General features: G+C 38.3%; 2 protein-coding genes across 2 annotated transcripts; both read left to right on the forward strand.

Annotated features, from left to right (window-relative positions):
• The first annotated feature begins 203 nt into the window (after window positions 1-203).
• Window positions 204-596, forward strand: LOC133742781 (uncharacterized). Its single transcript, XM_062170461.1, has one exon. The coding sequence runs from the start codon at window positions 204-206 to the stop codon at window positions 594-596; it is 393 nt and encodes a 130-aa protein (XP_062026445.1).
• Window positions 597-4,520: 3,924 nt separating this feature from the next.
• LOC133742112 (uncharacterized) lies at window positions 4,521-7,823 on the forward strand. The gene is made up of 3 exons (XM_062169795.1): window positions 4,521-4,910; window positions 5,897-6,388; window positions 7,379-7,823. Exons 1-3 carry the CDS (start codon window positions 4,695-4,697, stop codon window positions 7,583-7,585), a joined length of 915 nt encoding a protein of 304 aa, XP_062025779.1. The 5' UTR covers window positions 4,521-4,694; the 3' UTR covers window positions 7,586-7,823.
• Window positions 7,824-16,606: the final 8,783 nt, after the last annotated feature.

A 16,606-nucleotide genomic window follows, 5' to 3' on the forward strand; every position in this document is an offset into this window, starting at 1 on the left:
GCCACGGTGGGTGTGAGCTCGGTGAGGTCCATGTTTCTTAAGGATGTGGATTTGATGGACCAGATGTGGGATCGTTTGATTTTGGGGCTACACCCATAGAGCTAGCTTTAGTCAATGGAGAGAGACCCAGAGCCTAGAAGAAGAAGAAGAAGAACCGGCTCAACCTCAAGCAGCCACTCACGCTTGGTCGATCTATCGCCTCCATGGCATTCCCCTGTATTTCTGCATCAGAGAATGATGCTATGGAAAGTTCTTTAGTGTCAGGGATGTCAGAGATTTGTGGGCAGAATTTTGGATTCAGTAATATTTGTTTCTCAGAGTCATGCTCTATGTGGGGTGATGATGTTCAAAAGATTTTAGACCTGCATTCGGTCCATGATTATTTTCTTTTGAGGATGGGGAAGAGACGAAATGGGGAAGCAGATTTGGTGGTGTTCTGGCACAAAGGATCTGATTCTAAAAAGGAACTAGAACACCCACATTCAGAGAGTACAATTTTCTCTGAGATGGTTAGTTTTGTGGATCAGTCTGGGGCAAAATATGCAGTTCTATATCTCTCAGACCCCATTAAATCAATCCAATATCCTTCTCATTGAGAGTTTCTCGCTGAAAGTGTCTCAGGAAATGCATCAGCCAATTTGACAACCTGTGATGAATATCACACAAGCCAGATGAAATTAAACAAAACCCACATGAACTTAAGCAAAAAATTTCTTTTGATTTTTTTTATTATATGAAGAAGAAGAACTAAGAACAAAAATAATGAAGGGTAAATTGGTCATTTTAAGTTGAAAATTGCCAGCTGGTAGGTTCCGTAACGGAGGTAATGACCATATATACTAATCTTCGGTCGGGCAGAGAACTTCAGGTACCGTATTGATATTTTTTTTTTGTCAAGTACCAAAAGTTATAAGGAGCTAAAGGCGGGGTACCGTACTGATCATCTTCCCCAAAAAAAAAATTAATTGATATGTGAATGGACGAAAGTACCCTTGTAAATTTGCCAGCTGGCAAGTTCCGTAACGGAGGTAACGACTATTTGTACCAATCTTCGGTCGGGCAGAGAACTTCAGATACCGTATTGATATTTTTTTTTTGTCAGGTACCAAAAGTTATAAGGAGCCAAAGGCGAGGTACCGTACGGATCATTTTCCCTAATTATATCTAAAACACTATAAATAAGCAAATCCCCATGCCAATTAATATGTATTTAATTCAATTTTATTTGTTGTGTAGGAAATAAGCGGAATTGCGGTAATCGAGAGAAAATGGTGGAAAATTGAGCAAAATGGAATTTCCGACACAAGAACAAAAAAAAGTCAACATCAGTCAACCATGATCAATGTCAAAAGAAGCGGAATCCGAATCCATAATATTGTGTGTGGGGATGTCATAGAATTATAAAAATAGAAAGGCAAAAAAAATGAAATCACAGGTAATGAACACAAATTGGTTAATTAAGCTATGTTGCTTTAATTAACCAACTTGTGTAGTTACTGGCCATGCACGTGATCGACCATCTATTGCCTTTGTTTTCTTCTGGAGTTCTGGCCAATCAAAGGCAAATGAGACCATTTTTTGTCATCAGCTACCCACTCAAAAATCACGTGCCCAGACTCAACCTTTCATTTCTCACACTGGCCACTCATATATAATCATCATCCATTCACTCTCTGAGAGAAAGAGAACCCTACAAGACTCAACAGCCGCACCATTCCCTATCCGCTCTGTTCCTTTTTCTCTGTAGCCGCAAACCCCATTAATTCTCTTTACCTCATCCTCACCTGCAGCAGACCCCCAGATCCTTTTTTTTTCTTTCTTCTCTACAACCGCACACCACCCCCAATTACCACTTTTCCATAACTCTCTCACCCGCTCTCCCATTTCCCTCACTCTTCCACATTAAAATATTGGGCTCTTCTCAAATTTCATCAAGAAAAATCATCAAGACCTTAATTTCATCTTGGATAGTTAGGAAGATTCAAGCTAGCTTAGTTTTCTTTGCTTTCTAGCATTGTTGAAATTAAGCAAAGCTTATCCTCTCTCTTCTCATCTATTTTAATTGTACATGGTTTTGATATTAAATCTTATTTTAATTATGAGTGAGTAGTTTAATTTTTGGAGTTAGGGTTGTGAAGCTCTAACTCATCTTGTATAAATATTGATGTTTTAATTTTAATAAATGCAATTTTCATTGTGTATGCTTTAAATCCGAATTTATTGGTCTTTAGAAGCATGTTTCTAGAATTTGTCACCCTTTGAAATTATGTTGTGGGCAATTGTGATGAATAGATTGATAAATTGACAACTTATTGGTCTTGTTGCATCTAGGATTTAAGTGTGGTAACCATTCGCTAACTTAATTGTAGCTAAGCTTGCTTGGGTCTATATTATCTTGCTTTCTAGGCCTCTAATTTTGGATATTGCGGCCTTAACCGGCGTAATGCCCAAATTAGAGAGTTGATTGTGGCCTTAACCGGCATAATCGATACACCGAAAGGATAATTGGTTTAGTAGCCTTGATCGGTACTAGATACGGGACTTAACACATATAGGAAATGCATGCATTTGTGAAATTGGTATCGATATTTGCAAGAGAGTTAGTGTGAATCACCCGACACTCCCATATTCCCATTAACTTGAAAATCCAAATTTAATTTCTTGCTTGATAATTAATTGTTTGGTTTTACTTTAGTTTGCATTTAATTTAGTTATTTCCCAATTAAAAACTCCCAAACAAAATTCTACCTTCCATTGTGCATAACTCATTTGGGCTACAAGTTAGTGGCTTTGATTAGGCTTAGTGTGAGCTAAGCCGTGCATTGCCGAGGCTTGGTGCCTTGTAAATATTTTATTTTACTTTATTTTATTTTTATTTTTACTTTTTCATTGTATGCTGTTGAGTCGCTCTAGCACCAATTACATCGGTTAGGTCCAACACCTAATCCCCGAGGTACGATAATAAAGGTTTTAATACTTCCCTTACTTGACAACGATTCGTACGCTTGCGAGAGTTTATGAACCAAGTCACTCACCGATCTCTCCTCGACTCGCATGCGCCTCCCCATGCAAACCTCGCCCTGACGAGGAATCTAGCAGGTGTTAGATCAGCCGGCCACCGAAGAAAGCCTGTCGTCGTTCTGCTCAAACCCTAGGATAGGTTCACTTGACTCGGGTAAAAGTTAAAGGGAAGGGTGGGTTGAGTGAGAAACTTGACCTTGTTCTCTTTCTTATTCTCTAGTTTATAACACATTGGTTTTAATTCTCTTTCAATCGATTTATTGCTTAGTACTCTTTATACAAAAAGATTGTATTTGCTGGTGCGTTTTCCTCTTAATGCATGCTGATTTTCTAATATTATTTTTGTTTTGCTAGGAAATGTGGGGAGTATACTTTATGGCAAATACGTAGAAATAAAATGTGTACCGCAAAGTATATTGATTCATACTTTCATAGTTCTTTTTTTTGCTAGGATATGTATTCACTGAAAATATTATCAATATCAAAACATTGAAAATTATGTTTTGTTCATATTTATTCCTTTAACCTTTTTTTTTTTGCCTCCATGTACATAAATTTCTGTGTGTGCCACTGATCATATTCTTTTCTATTTCTTAATTACATGCTCAGCTTATTGATTGGGCAACTTAATTCATTAGATTTTGACTTCAAAAACTGGTGGGTTGTCATCCATATATATAGGCGAGCTTAAGCTAATTAAGTTTATTTATTAAAAAAATAATAATAATAACAAACCACCCCGGCCTACAAGTTAGGCACCTAGGCAACCCATCGTATTCCTCCAATCCTCCGTCCTTGCAAGCAGAACAGTTGCTTAACCACAAAGCTAATAGCTTAAGTGATTATGATTTTTTTTTTTATGTTTGAAAAACAAACGGGAACTAGAAAACAAAACTTCGAGCCACACCTCCTCCCAACTGATCCAAGTGAAACGCTAGGGACACAAAAAGGGGCAAACAGAAAAACCAGATAGAAGGATTATGAGAAGTATGTGATGCCGCTGCTAACCGGTCCGCAACAAAGTTTGCCTCGCGATAGCATGTCTGAAGATTACTGATTGGAACTGTAGAGTAAGCGCCTTAATGTCCTGTATTAAGTGATTATGATTAGTAAGATTAGTGCGAAGAGAGTTATTCTCTAAGAGATAATTGTATGATTACTGTCGTAAGTGATTTTCTACAAACACTTCGTAATGTTTATTTTATCATAAGAAAAACTAGAAGTGGGTACCAATTTAGAAGTGGGTAGTTAATTTATGAAAAATAATATATATTTCTTAAATTATTTATTTAAATTTAATGGTATCAAAGGAAAAAAAATTTAGTTTTTACTAGTAAAATCTCTTTTTTTATAATAGTATAAATTAATTACGAAAAATACAAAACCATTTTTCCATTTTAAAATGAAATGAAACTGTCAGATATGAACCGAAACCCAAACTGGTCTACCTTAAAGCCCATATCCGCTTCCACGGTTCGGTTCTGTTCTGTTCGGTCCAAATAAAAAGGACCCGTAATCTGCCACCATTCCCATCTATTTGTCTCACCCAAGTTAAGCGGAACCGCTGAGCTATCGGCGGAGAAATTAAGCCCCCTTGTACTCCAGAAGCTCCCACACTCAGCCAGAGTTAGACTCGAAAATCAGAGCTCGTCTTGTCACTTAGAAAAGCTTTAATGGCGAACTCGTTGTTTATCCCAAACAACTACTTCGTCATACCTCCTCCTCGTGTTTCTGCTTCCTTCTCCTCAAAACCCATTGCTCCTCCTCCTCTACCTCTTCTAGGCTTTTCAGTCACCAACTCTTCCCCCATAGTTTTACATAGCCGCAGCAGTAGCAGGCGTGCCTCGTTTTTCAAATCTCATCTTTCTGCTCGAGGCTCTGTTCCCCCAGTATGTACGCTCTGATCACATCTCTCTCTTCTCTAAACTTTTATGCTTTCCATTATTTTCATGAATTTGTTGACATAATTCATCTCGGGGTTTTGAGGAAATGGTCATGGGTTGAACTTTAAGCTTAGTTTTGGTGCAACAGATGTGTTCAAGATGCTTGCTTTTAGTTGAGTAAGCCTAACCCACTACTTTGTTTTCGGTCATATTCCGGTTGTGTGGATATCGAACTGTGTTGGTCAAAAAGAAAGAGCCGAATTGCATTATGGAAATGTTGGCTGATAACGGTGTATGTGAGTTCAAGTTGGAGATATAAGGCGTGTTTTGTGAGGTCTGGTAGTGCAGTACGTTCGAATTCTTGCCTGTGACTATTAGTTAGTATTTGTTAACTTGAAACTAGTGAGGTACGAGCCACTTGAAAATAGAAGGTTGAGCATTCCCTTTGTTTTTGCTAGGTTTAATACCTAGGCAGTTGTAGCCGAAAAAAATTATTCGTACCAATCTCAAAATTTTCAGTGAAGTTGCAGACTGTGGTTGGCTAAACATAGTAGGTATTTAATCCTTCATGTAAGATCAAGGAAATGTTCAGTGTTTTAGTTCTTTCAATCGGCTTGATACCTTCCTGTTTCCAGCTGAACACAGTCTACTAGGAATTCCTTGAGACGAATGTATCTAAACAATAAGCCTCTCATTTCCCTTCAATCAATAGTGAATAAGTCCAACCAAGTGGCAGACTGTAGTAAGCATTACAATTTCAGACTTGAACTCATTTAGACTCTTGAAAGCCACAGGCTGTTTATACTAGGTTAAATCTCAATGCTGTTTCTACACCTTCCATATTTATATCCCAGTAATTTGCGCAAGTCATTAGTTGACATTTCAAACTTACATATGTGTACTTCATTTGATCTTTTCTGTTTATACTTTATTTTGATATTTTCATATGGATTCTCACTTGTACTTGAAATACTTATGCATTTTATTTCTAGGTGAATGCCAAAGAGGATAATGTAGATTCTAGTGGAGCAGATCAACAACATTTGCCTAGTTTGAGGACCCTCCTTAAAGTTTACAAGATGCAATTTTCAATGAAGATGAAAAGACTGTCCAAAATTGAGGCATGGATAGAAGTAATAGAAAATAAGCAGAATGAATTAGTCCAGAAAGTATCATCTATATCTGCAGAGGTAACATCAGGGAAGGAAAAGCTTATCCGCTTGCAAGCAGATTTTGATAATTGCAGAAAAAGATTTGAGAAAGAGAGACTTACCGTGAGGACTGATGCTCAAGGAGAAGTAATTGAGAGCCTTTTGCCCATGGTTGACAATTTTGAGAGAGCAAAACAACAGATTAGACCTGAAACTGAAAAGGAGAAGAAGATTGATACAAGTTACCAAGGTATATACAAGCAATTTGTTGAGATTATGAGGAGCTTGCGTGTGGCCTCTGTGCCAACTAAGGGAAAGCCCTTTGATCCTTCGGTAAGTGACTGCTTTTGGTTCAACATGTATTCTAGATATTGAATTATGCCGCATTGCTTACTTCTTTACTTGCTTATTCATTGTGGTGAACCAGTTGATGAACACAAAGAAATCTTAAAAACAAATCCTGATTATGTTTACTTTTTGGCGATTAAATAATGGATCTTTTGATTCTTGTAGGATGCATTAAGTGAATGCAGAAAAGATGAAACAAAATTTATTGGATATTTCTTCTTACCTCCCCAGTTAACCAGAAGGTGGATTAACCGTGGGTTTGCTTGGAGGAGCAATACAGCTCCTTTGCATGTCGTCTACCCTTTGAATTGTAGCAATGGAAGGAGAAGCTATCTTCTTCTCTTCAAAATTACTGTCTCTGTTTTACTAGGGGTTAAAACATTGTTGCACTGGATATGGTGACATGCTAATGAGGTTCTTCTATAGTGTGAAATATGAATTCCACAACTGAATAATCATAACAAGTTTGGGTCTAGGTAATTTACTTTTGAAGGCCTCAGTACGTGCTCTATTTTTGGGTTAGGTTCTAGTGTCTCTGTCTTTTGGAACCAAACAGAAATGAACTTCCACAGCCGCTTTAATGAAAATTCTGCCTGGCTACTTAGGAGGTTATCGGTTGGGGTTGGGTTTTCTCCGTTTCATAGTTAGTGATTTTAAGTTTGCAGTTCCCATTAAAAATCTAATGTAGAAGTTAACTGGGTTACATCAGCCTTTGAAATTGATTTTCCCAGCAAGTGATCTGTCCAAATATAGCCTTGACCCCTGAACCCCATATTTATTGGTTTGCTTATTGATTTAGGGTTCAATGACAGTGTATCTTCTCCTGTATTGAGGATATTATGATGTCTGATGACCAACAGATATCAGACAATATGTAGCTTCTTTTTTATGTTTGTGCTTTTGTTCCTGCCACCAATTAATTTGAGCTTCATAAATTTCTTAAACCTATTTCGAGTATTCAACTTTTGGTTACAGGTGCATGAAGCTATTGCAAGAGAAGAGTCTCAAGAATTTCCTGAGGGGATTGTCATTCAAGAGATTCGCCGTGGCTTTTTACTTGGAGGTAGACTTCTAAGACCAGCAATGGTTAAAGTCTCTATAGGGCCTGGCAGAAAGAAATCCCCTGTGGCCACTGAGAAATCATCAGGGTCAACTGCAACAGCCGCTTCGGTAGAGAATTGATAAGTTTCCACGCAGCGGCTGAATTAGATGCAAGGATAAGACTGCTTTCAATTCTTTTATGTGGCATTTCTTATTTCAAAGTATTGGAGGTGTAAAATTTTTATCGAGATTGTCACATCGACATTTAGGTACTGTACTTTTTGATTCATAAGAAGGAAAAGACACATTTGTAACTCCGAGAATCTTTGGAATGTTGAAAATCAACTAGTCTCTAGTGTTGTAGTATTTATTCGTCCGATTGTTGGAAGAGCACCCTCGAATCCCTCCTCCCCTGTTGAAGTGTTGATCAATAGAAAAAACTGAGAATGTTTATGTAATAATAAAGTGCCGCTCAATGATCAGATAACATTATATGGGGAGAAAATCGTCAGGTAGTCTAGCAGTGTCTTTGTTCCATTGAATATCAGTTATTTAAGGAAGAAACGACGGTCATACGAGAGGCATAACCTTTTAGAATCTTATTGTAGCGCACACATATTTTTCCTTTCACAAAGTCAGCCATGGTATCATAACTAGACAGAGGATTGTATACCCATTTGTTCAATCATCCTGAGATGACTGAACAAATGGGAATACAATCATCCTGAGATGACTCGGGTGTGTGTGTTGGTGGGGTGGTAAGGCTCTGAACTCTCATTTGGGAGGTCAGGAGTTCGAGCCCCATCATGGATGGGGAGGGGTGGGGATTAAAAAAAAAAAAATCATCCTGAGATGACTGGTATTACACTGGAAAGGCCAATTGGATTTGTTTAACAAGTGGGACAAGTCAAAAGCTACCAAAAAGGTAAACCAACTTTAAAAAAGGAACGTGCACCATCATAAGCATACATATCAGTGTTTTCTGAGGGCAGTTTAAGTTATCGATGAACTACTATTGGTGTTTTGGTTTATCTCTCCATAACGATGCATGAGATCAAATCCTCTCTTCCGCTAATCAAAAGGCACAAACAAACTTAAGTTAGGGCATTGTAAAATGTCAAGTTCGGTTATGTAAAAGGGATTAAGGCATGTATTACAAGGATCAACAAGCATCAAACTCCATCATTTGGTGTTGAAGCCATACTTATCCAAGGACTTTCGATATTGGAGAGCCAAGGAACATAGAACCCATGCAACTTGTAATACCAGAAGGATTTTCCATTTGAGTTCTAGCAACACCACTTCGTATATAGTTTAGGGAGGAAAAACTAGTTTATTGAGGCCGACTTTTATAGTTCCTCAACAACTACTGCATGCTGCTTATGGACAAGGCTTGTGAGTTGGCACCCAAACAGTCCAAACTTTCTTAGGTATATGAAGCAAACAAACATGGATGAATGAATGGAAATACCAACACGTACCGCCTTGCCAAAAGCAAAGCATCACAAAAGCAAAGCATCACAGACCTATTCATCAACAAATACACAAAGTTTAGAACTAAAATCCAACTTTCATACCCTTTGATATTCAACTACTTTTAGATGGTTTTTCCTCAAGTCATTCTTACTCAATGGTGGTTTTCTTCCAGGTTTAGGCTGCAAAAAAATTAAGGGATCAGCCTTAAATAGAAACATAAACAAGCTGCCCCATAAACAAATTAATTTGCAAAAGTACACTAAACATAACGTGAAAATAAATCAGAAATTACATGGGCGTTTTGAGATGCAGTTCCTTCTCCATTGTTCAGCTTCCTTTTCTTGTTCACATTTGCAGCTTGCTTATCTTTTGGTGGAAGATGTCTGTGACATGTCTTCACGTTGTGGCCAACTCTTTGACAATTGCTACACTTCAAGGACCGCTGAACTCTTCCAAGCTTTGTTCCATTTGCAGCCAACTTCTCTGATAAATCTCTAATCCTCTTTGTTCTTGGCCTTCCGGGCTGTCTAGAATACTGTGGAGGCAGAATTGGTTGTTCTTCACTCCTACTCCACATCTCCATTCCATTAACAGGCTTGATCAAATTGCTGTAAATGTTAATGAACGTCTTTTTTAAGTAGCAATCTGCAACAAAGTCTTCCGGATCTGCCCTATTATTGTATATTGCTGAGACAGCGTGCTTGCATGGAACACCACTTAAGTCCCACATTCGGCATGTGCAGGTCCTTGCAATAAGGTTGACCACATTCTTTGTTCCTTCAAAAGTCTCGACCTCCACGTGGTCACCACCATTCCCGGTAGAAATGCAATCTGAAGCAGCCTTCTTTGTGTTCTTTTCTAGTACTTCTCTAGGCTTGGGGCACAGATTTCCTACCATTGCTTGCATCTTATCCTTTCTGATTTGGTTTCTCTTCATTAGCTTCATTCTGATTTCCTCGAACATACTCACTGGTGGTTTTGCTCTAGCATAAAAAATGAACGAGTTGAAGCTTTCACATGAGTTGTTGATCATAACGTCACACTTCGAGCAAGTGTCGAAGTGTGCTCTACACCAATGCTGTGGAGGCCTATCCCTATCTACAAAACAAGCATGAGAAGCCATTAGTCATATATAGGTCAAGTAAACAGGTCAAAAAAAAAAAAATCAGAACCTTTGTAATCTCGAAAACTTACGTGTCATCCACTTGTACGCTTTATTATCCAAAGCCTTCATCTCCTCCATTTCCTTTGCAAAGTAAGGAAGTGTAGTTGACTTTGCACATTTCCACATTTGATCCTTTAGTACCTTCCCCAGAAAGAGCTTCGTAAAATTTGTCCACATATGGCGCACACAAAATCTAATCTTGGCCGATGGAACCACTTCTTCAAAGGCAGGGACTAAACCCTTTTGCTTATCGCTGATGAAAGTCCAACCTGCTCCATCCTCAAGTATACTCAGGTCATTGCACAGAAGCTCTAGAAACCAAATCCAGGAGTCTTTGCTTTCCATCTCCACCATTGCGTATGCAATTACCCATGAAGTGTTGTTGGCATCAATTCCAACGGCTGTCAAGAGCTGACCCCCATATGCAGACCTCAAATGGCAACCGTCTAGCCCAATCACAGACCTACATCCCGCTTTGAATCCATTTTTAAGAGCTCCAAGACAGATGTACATCCTTTTGAAGATTGGAAGCTTCTTGCTGAAATCACATTTTATGTCGACGGTTGTAGAAGGGTCCACCCTTTTCAGCTCATTCCCATAATCCCGGAGTCTGGCATACTGCTCCATGATGGTTCCCTCCAACACTAAAAGGGCTGCTTTCTTTACTCGATAAGCCATCTGCTTCGAGACCCTTACTCTAACTTCTGAAGACATAGTTTGAGCCAAAGATTCTGCAACAAAACAAACAGAAAAAGAGTAACCAACAATACCAGGTTCAGTAACCAAAAAAAAAAAAAGTAACCATCAAAACAAGTATCGTAAAACTGTAGTCTGTTGGGTAAAACTGGGTACAAGCAAATATATCAAGTAAACAGGTAATTACTCTAAAACTGTACCCTAACTTGCAGGTTTGACTGCTCTAAAGATAGTACACAAACAAAACTACTCTAAACAATGTACACAAACATGGCAGGTAATGTATGTAGACCTCAATTTTGGTTCAGTAACCAAAAAAAAAAAGTAACCATCAAAACAAGTATCGTAAAACTGTAGTCTGTTGGGTAAAACTGGGTACAAGCAAATATATCAAGTAAACAGGTAATTACTCTAAAACTGTACCCTAACTTGCAGGTTTGACTGCTCTAAAGATAGTACACAAACAAAACTACTCTAAACAATGTGCACAAACATGGCAGGTAATGTATGTAGACCTCAATTCTGAAATAAAATTTCCCATAAAACACACTACTATAACACTACCTGCAACAGAACGAATTTGCTCAAATCTGGAAATTTAGTCTGACAACAACACTAACTCGTACACTTGCTACAACATAATAAACATTGCTCAAATATGGACGTTTTAACTTAAATCAACAGTAAGTCATGCACTTGCATCAAAAATATGAAAATTTACCCAGCAAAACTGTACTTTAACTCATTTCTAATAGCTGTAACCAACCAAACATGAAAAAAAAAAGACATGAAAATATCATAAAAGTACACAAACAACAGTAACTTATCAAGTTTCAGCATCTCAACCAAACTGAGCAAAAGCATGAAGAGATAAGAAATGGATACCTGGCTTCCATCCGGTGTTTAGCTTGATCCTTTCCATGAAGCGCTTAGTTAAATACTTAGCACTGACCATGCTGTTATCAAAGACTCTAGTGCACTTGTGTTCAGGTTCGTAAGTCTTGATCATAAGAGAGTCCTGATGTTGCATCCTAGATGCATACAGCTCGAATGGACAGTCATCGGACTTGCATATAGCCCTCACCCTTTTCCTATCATTTTTGATAAAAAAATACCTCCCAACCATCTCTAATAGCCCTCTCCCTTATAGCCTCTCTCAAAATGGCACAACTGCCAAATATCATCCCTTTCTTGAAGACTGGATCCTTCATATCTGTTCCGGGATTAAACTCAGGGAATAGCACTTCCTCTTCACCATCAGAATTCAAAGTAGGCCGCAATCTCTCTTCATCAGACTCTACTGGTCCAAACATATCTTTGTGATCAATAAACTCTTCTCCACTTTCCATCTCCACATTGTTCACAGCTTCTTTACTTGGTCCTACCCATTCACCATTTCCATTAACCTCAAACCCTATATCAGCTTCCTCTAACCAATCATCGTCATCAACACCATAGTGATCATATTCATCATCTTCAGCTGCAGGTATGTAGTCATCATCCTCATCACTATCACTGCCATCAAACTCCACTTCATCTACTTGCTCAGGATTGAACCCGAAGGACTGCATGTAGTCAAGAATATCTATATCTTTCAGCAGCTCCTCCTCTAAACCACTTACACCGCCAATACTTTTCTGCACATCACTTCCCTCAGGGTACATCTTTCCTTTTCCTTTGTCTTTAGGATCTGCTTTAGACACCTTGCTGCCTTGACTATGGATGCCATCATTAACCTCTCTAATGACTATACCCAGCTGCCTTGTCTCCCCTGTCTCCCTTGTCTCACTAACTTGCAACTTTTTTTCATCAATGATCTCCTCAATAACACATGTAGGCTTCTTTCTCGGCTCATCAGGGAGCTCTTCAATCACCACTCCAGAAGATCCCGACTGACTAAACACATCAAAACCAGCTGGATACATATAGACCTCAACTTCATTTAAGCCTTCATCACCTCTATGAATGTGATCTAAGTAGAGAACAACTAATCTCACTTCTGGTACACAACATAACATAGTCATCACATCCGCATCTGAACTTATTTTTGTCATAGCATCATCTTCACTTCCTATACTAAACCAATAATCAATCCTAGTACCGGCATAATCTGGGTTCAACCCTTGGACCATGTTATCTAACTCGGTCAACGACATCCTATCCTTGTCGACGTGATCATAGAAGGATATCTTCCCACCTACGTACTTGTTTCCTAATATGTTCCCCCCATGATATATCTTCATCGTAAAGTAATCAGGATTATCTGCATGGAAGGAAAGAAAAGAAAATTAATAAAGCATCTCAGTTATTATGAAAACCAACAGTTGGACCACTTATAAAAGCACTTGGACCACTTATAAAAGCACTGCTAAGTGGGTAGTAGTAAACAATGACCACAACCAACAAAAAAAAAAAAAAAACCATAACAGCAGCAATATTAAAACCCTCATTCATTGTCCCCAACAACTTTCACATGCACCTGCATACTTTAATCACCTACTTTAAGATTGGAGCCTTCACAAACAAACAACAATTGAGACCCAAACATAAAATATCTATTACTGCTATATGTCGGCATCATCTTCATAATTATTAGGATTGAATAAGTATGAGACAACAATACAAGTCAAAATAGAAAAGGCATGTTTCTGGAAAGGGTAAACTTATTGTTTTATATTGTACTTTGTTATGTCAGAATTCAAGCATGTTCCTGCAACATATAAGCTACTTTTAAACTTCTAAACCCTATATCACAAACAGACAATATAAGCTTCTGAAGTAGAATAAATTTCAGTTATAGTTTTAAAAAAGGGCTTTAAAAAATAACACATCTAAGCACTTTGATCTGGTTGAAAAAGTACACAAGAATTTTCCAACTTGAAAAAGTCATACTTTGCAACTTGAAAAAGCAAAGAAAACGTTATTCACTTATTCCTACTGTTACTGCTATCCCTCTACAAAGCATCAGAAAGTGGAACTTTTAAGTCAATGTACACTCAATTGGTGGGGTTGATAACAAGCCTTTGACGTTACATTACTGACAAAACCGATAATGGTTTGGGTACAACACTAGGACCAATACAACATAAAAAATGCAGAAACACAAAATCCAGAAACTTTAGAAGCTCTGAAACCCAGAAACTTTAGAAGCTCTCAAACCAACATAGTCATCACATGATACCGAAACCCAGAACAACCAACATAGTCATCACATCATACTAAAACCCGAAACCCAGAAACCCCGAAACCCAGAACAACCAACCTAGTCATCACATCATACTAAAACCCGAAACCCAGAAACCCGGAAACCCAGAACAACCAACATAGTCAACACATCATACTAAAACCCGAAACCCCGAAACCCAGAACAACCAACCTAGTCATCACATCATACTAAAACCCGAAACCCAGAAACCCCGAAACCCAGAACAACCAACATAGTCAACACATCATACTAAAACCCGAACCCAGAACAACCAACATAGTCATCACATCATACTAAAACCCGAAACCCAGAAACTTTAGAAGCTATGAAACAAAACCCAGAAACCCTTTTTCCCCAATTTTGAAATTTTGAAACCCTAATTTCAAACCTTAAACGCGAAACCCAAAACTCTTTAATCCATAAAACCTAAAGATTTGACCACCGTAATGCAAAATCCTTAACCCAAACTCACCGTAATGTGGGATTTCATGTCCATCCTTCGTTTTTCTGGGTATCCAAACATCAAGCACGTTGTCGGCCATGTCGAAACCTTCTCCAGCTTTTCAATCGACCTTCTGCTTGTCGATTTTGTGGGCCTTTCAATCGGTTCAGCCTTCTCCTTCTTCATGCATTCGATTTTTTAGATTTTCAGTTTTTTGCTTTCTGAATCTGGGACTCTAACACGGTTTGTATCGCCTAAAAGTAATGGGGAGGATTAATGTGGGATCTGGATTCGCGATCTGAGTTAGAATAGGGCAGGGACATTTTGGGAATTTCACATCCGTGTGGGCCCCACTTTTGATGAGTTGGAAATGCTACGTCAGCATTTAACGTCTGAAATTAACGGAATTGAGTCGGAGGGACCTATTGGACGAGAAAATGATAGTTCGGGGGTGTTTTTGATGAAATTGAAAGTCGAGGGACTGAATTGATGTGAGGTCCATACCACAGGGTGGTAAACAGTATTTAGCCCTATATATATATATATATATATATATATATATATATATATATATATATATATATATATGAAAGTGCCTGATGGCCTTTCATTACCCAAGTCAAGCGACTCTAAACCACAGAGTGCGTTTGCAATTAGATTGAAATGCTCATTTTACGGATTGAAACAATCCGGGTGGATGTGGTATACCCGTCTAAGTGACTACTTGATTGGGAAATGATATAAGAACGATGAATTATGCCCCTGCGTATTCATAAAGAAAACAAGTTCCGGATTTGCAATTGTAGCAGTATATGTCGATGGTATGAACATAATAGGTACTTTTGATGAAATAAGAGAAACCACGAGCTACTTGAAATCTGAATTTGAGATGAAGGATCTTGGGAAAACTCGATTCCATCTAGGCCTTGAACTAGAACACCGAGTTTGTGGAAGACTAATCCACCATTCTGCGTATGTCCAAAAGTCAGGCAATTTAACATGGACAAAGTGCATCCTGCTAGCACTCCCATGATCAGTCGAAATTTGGATGTAAGGAAAGATCCATTTCGTCCAAAGGAAGATGACAAAGAGGTGTTGGGAGCTGAAATTCCTTATCTAAATGCAATAGGTGCATTATTGTACTTAGCCCAATATACTCGACCCGACATTACATTCTCAGTGAACTTGTTAGATAGATTTAGCTCAGCGTCAACGCAGCGTCACTGGAATGGTATCAAGAACATTTTTCGGAAAAATTCTACAATGTGTTAACGTATGGAATGCATACAATTGTCTTAAAAGTGGTAAAATAAGTCCTCAAAATAGTAATATTAGTCCTCAAATCCTTAAAGTGGTAAATTTTCTTAGTTACCACCTGAGTCCTCAAAATAGTAATATTAGTCCTCAAAGTAATAACATGAGTCCTTTAAGTGGTAAATTTTCTTAGTTTACTGTATGAGTCCTCAAAATAGTAATATTAGTCCTCAAAGTGGTAACATGAGTCCTTAAAGTGGTAAAAATAGTTGATGTATGAGAAATGTTAACATACCATAGTTTTACCCCATTTTTCAATACCTAAAAGAAACCATTGACTTGGGACTGTTCTTTCCCTACAGAGAGACAAGAGAGACCACAGATGGAACTGCAATCCCTAAAGGAAATGTTGATGGAGAAAGCGCCACTCACTCACCGAAACACCAAATGACGTTTTGGTTAGTTTTGCTGATGTTGGGTACCTCTTTGACCCACATAAAGGTCGTTCCCAAACTGGTTATGTATTTACCATTGGGAACACGGTGATGTCTTGGAGATCAACCAAGCAAACTCTTGTGGCAACCTCCTTGAACCACTCAGAGATCATTGCTCTACATGAGGCGGTTCGTGAGTGTGTATGGTTAAGAGCTATCATCACACATATTTGAGGGACTAGTGGTTTGAGTTTTACCACTGAAGAGTCTACTTGCATTTATGAACATAATGCAGCTTGCATCGAACATATGAAGCTAGGATATATCAATGGTGATAATACAAAACACATATCGCCAAAGTTTTACTACAATCAGCAACAACAGGCTTTACTCAAGATTCAAATGAATCAAGTAAGGTCTGAGGAGAATGTGGCAGATTTGTTCACCAAATCATTGCCTAAGGCCACATTTAAGAAACATGTGAAAAACA

The sequence above is a fragment of the Rosa rugosa genome, chromosome 4, assembly GCF_958449725.1.
Source record: "Rosa rugosa chromosome 4, drRosRugo1.1, whole genome shotgun sequence".
NCBI classification, from domain to species: Eukaryota; Viridiplantae; Streptophyta; class Magnoliopsida; order Rosales; family Rosaceae; genus Rosa; species Rosa rugosa.

Bases quoted from the DNA above. Each gene is read 5' to 3' on its own strand.
- LOC133742112 (XM_062169795.1), top strand. From the start codon at position 4,695: ATGGCGAACTCGTTGTTTATCCCAAACAACTACTTCGTCATACCTCCT. The intron at 4,911-5,896 runs GTATGTACGCTC...TTTTATTTCTAG, and splicing joins CTCGAGGCTCTGTTCCCCCA to GTGAATGCCAAAGAGGATAA. The intron at 6,389-7,378 runs GTAAGTGACTGC...TTTTGGTTACAG, and splicing joins GAAAGCCCTTTGATCCTTCG to GTGCATGAAGCTATTGCAAG.
- LOC133742781 (XM_062170461.1), top strand. From the start codon at position 204: ATGGCATTCCCCTGTATTTCTGCATCAGAGAATGATGCTATGGAAAGT.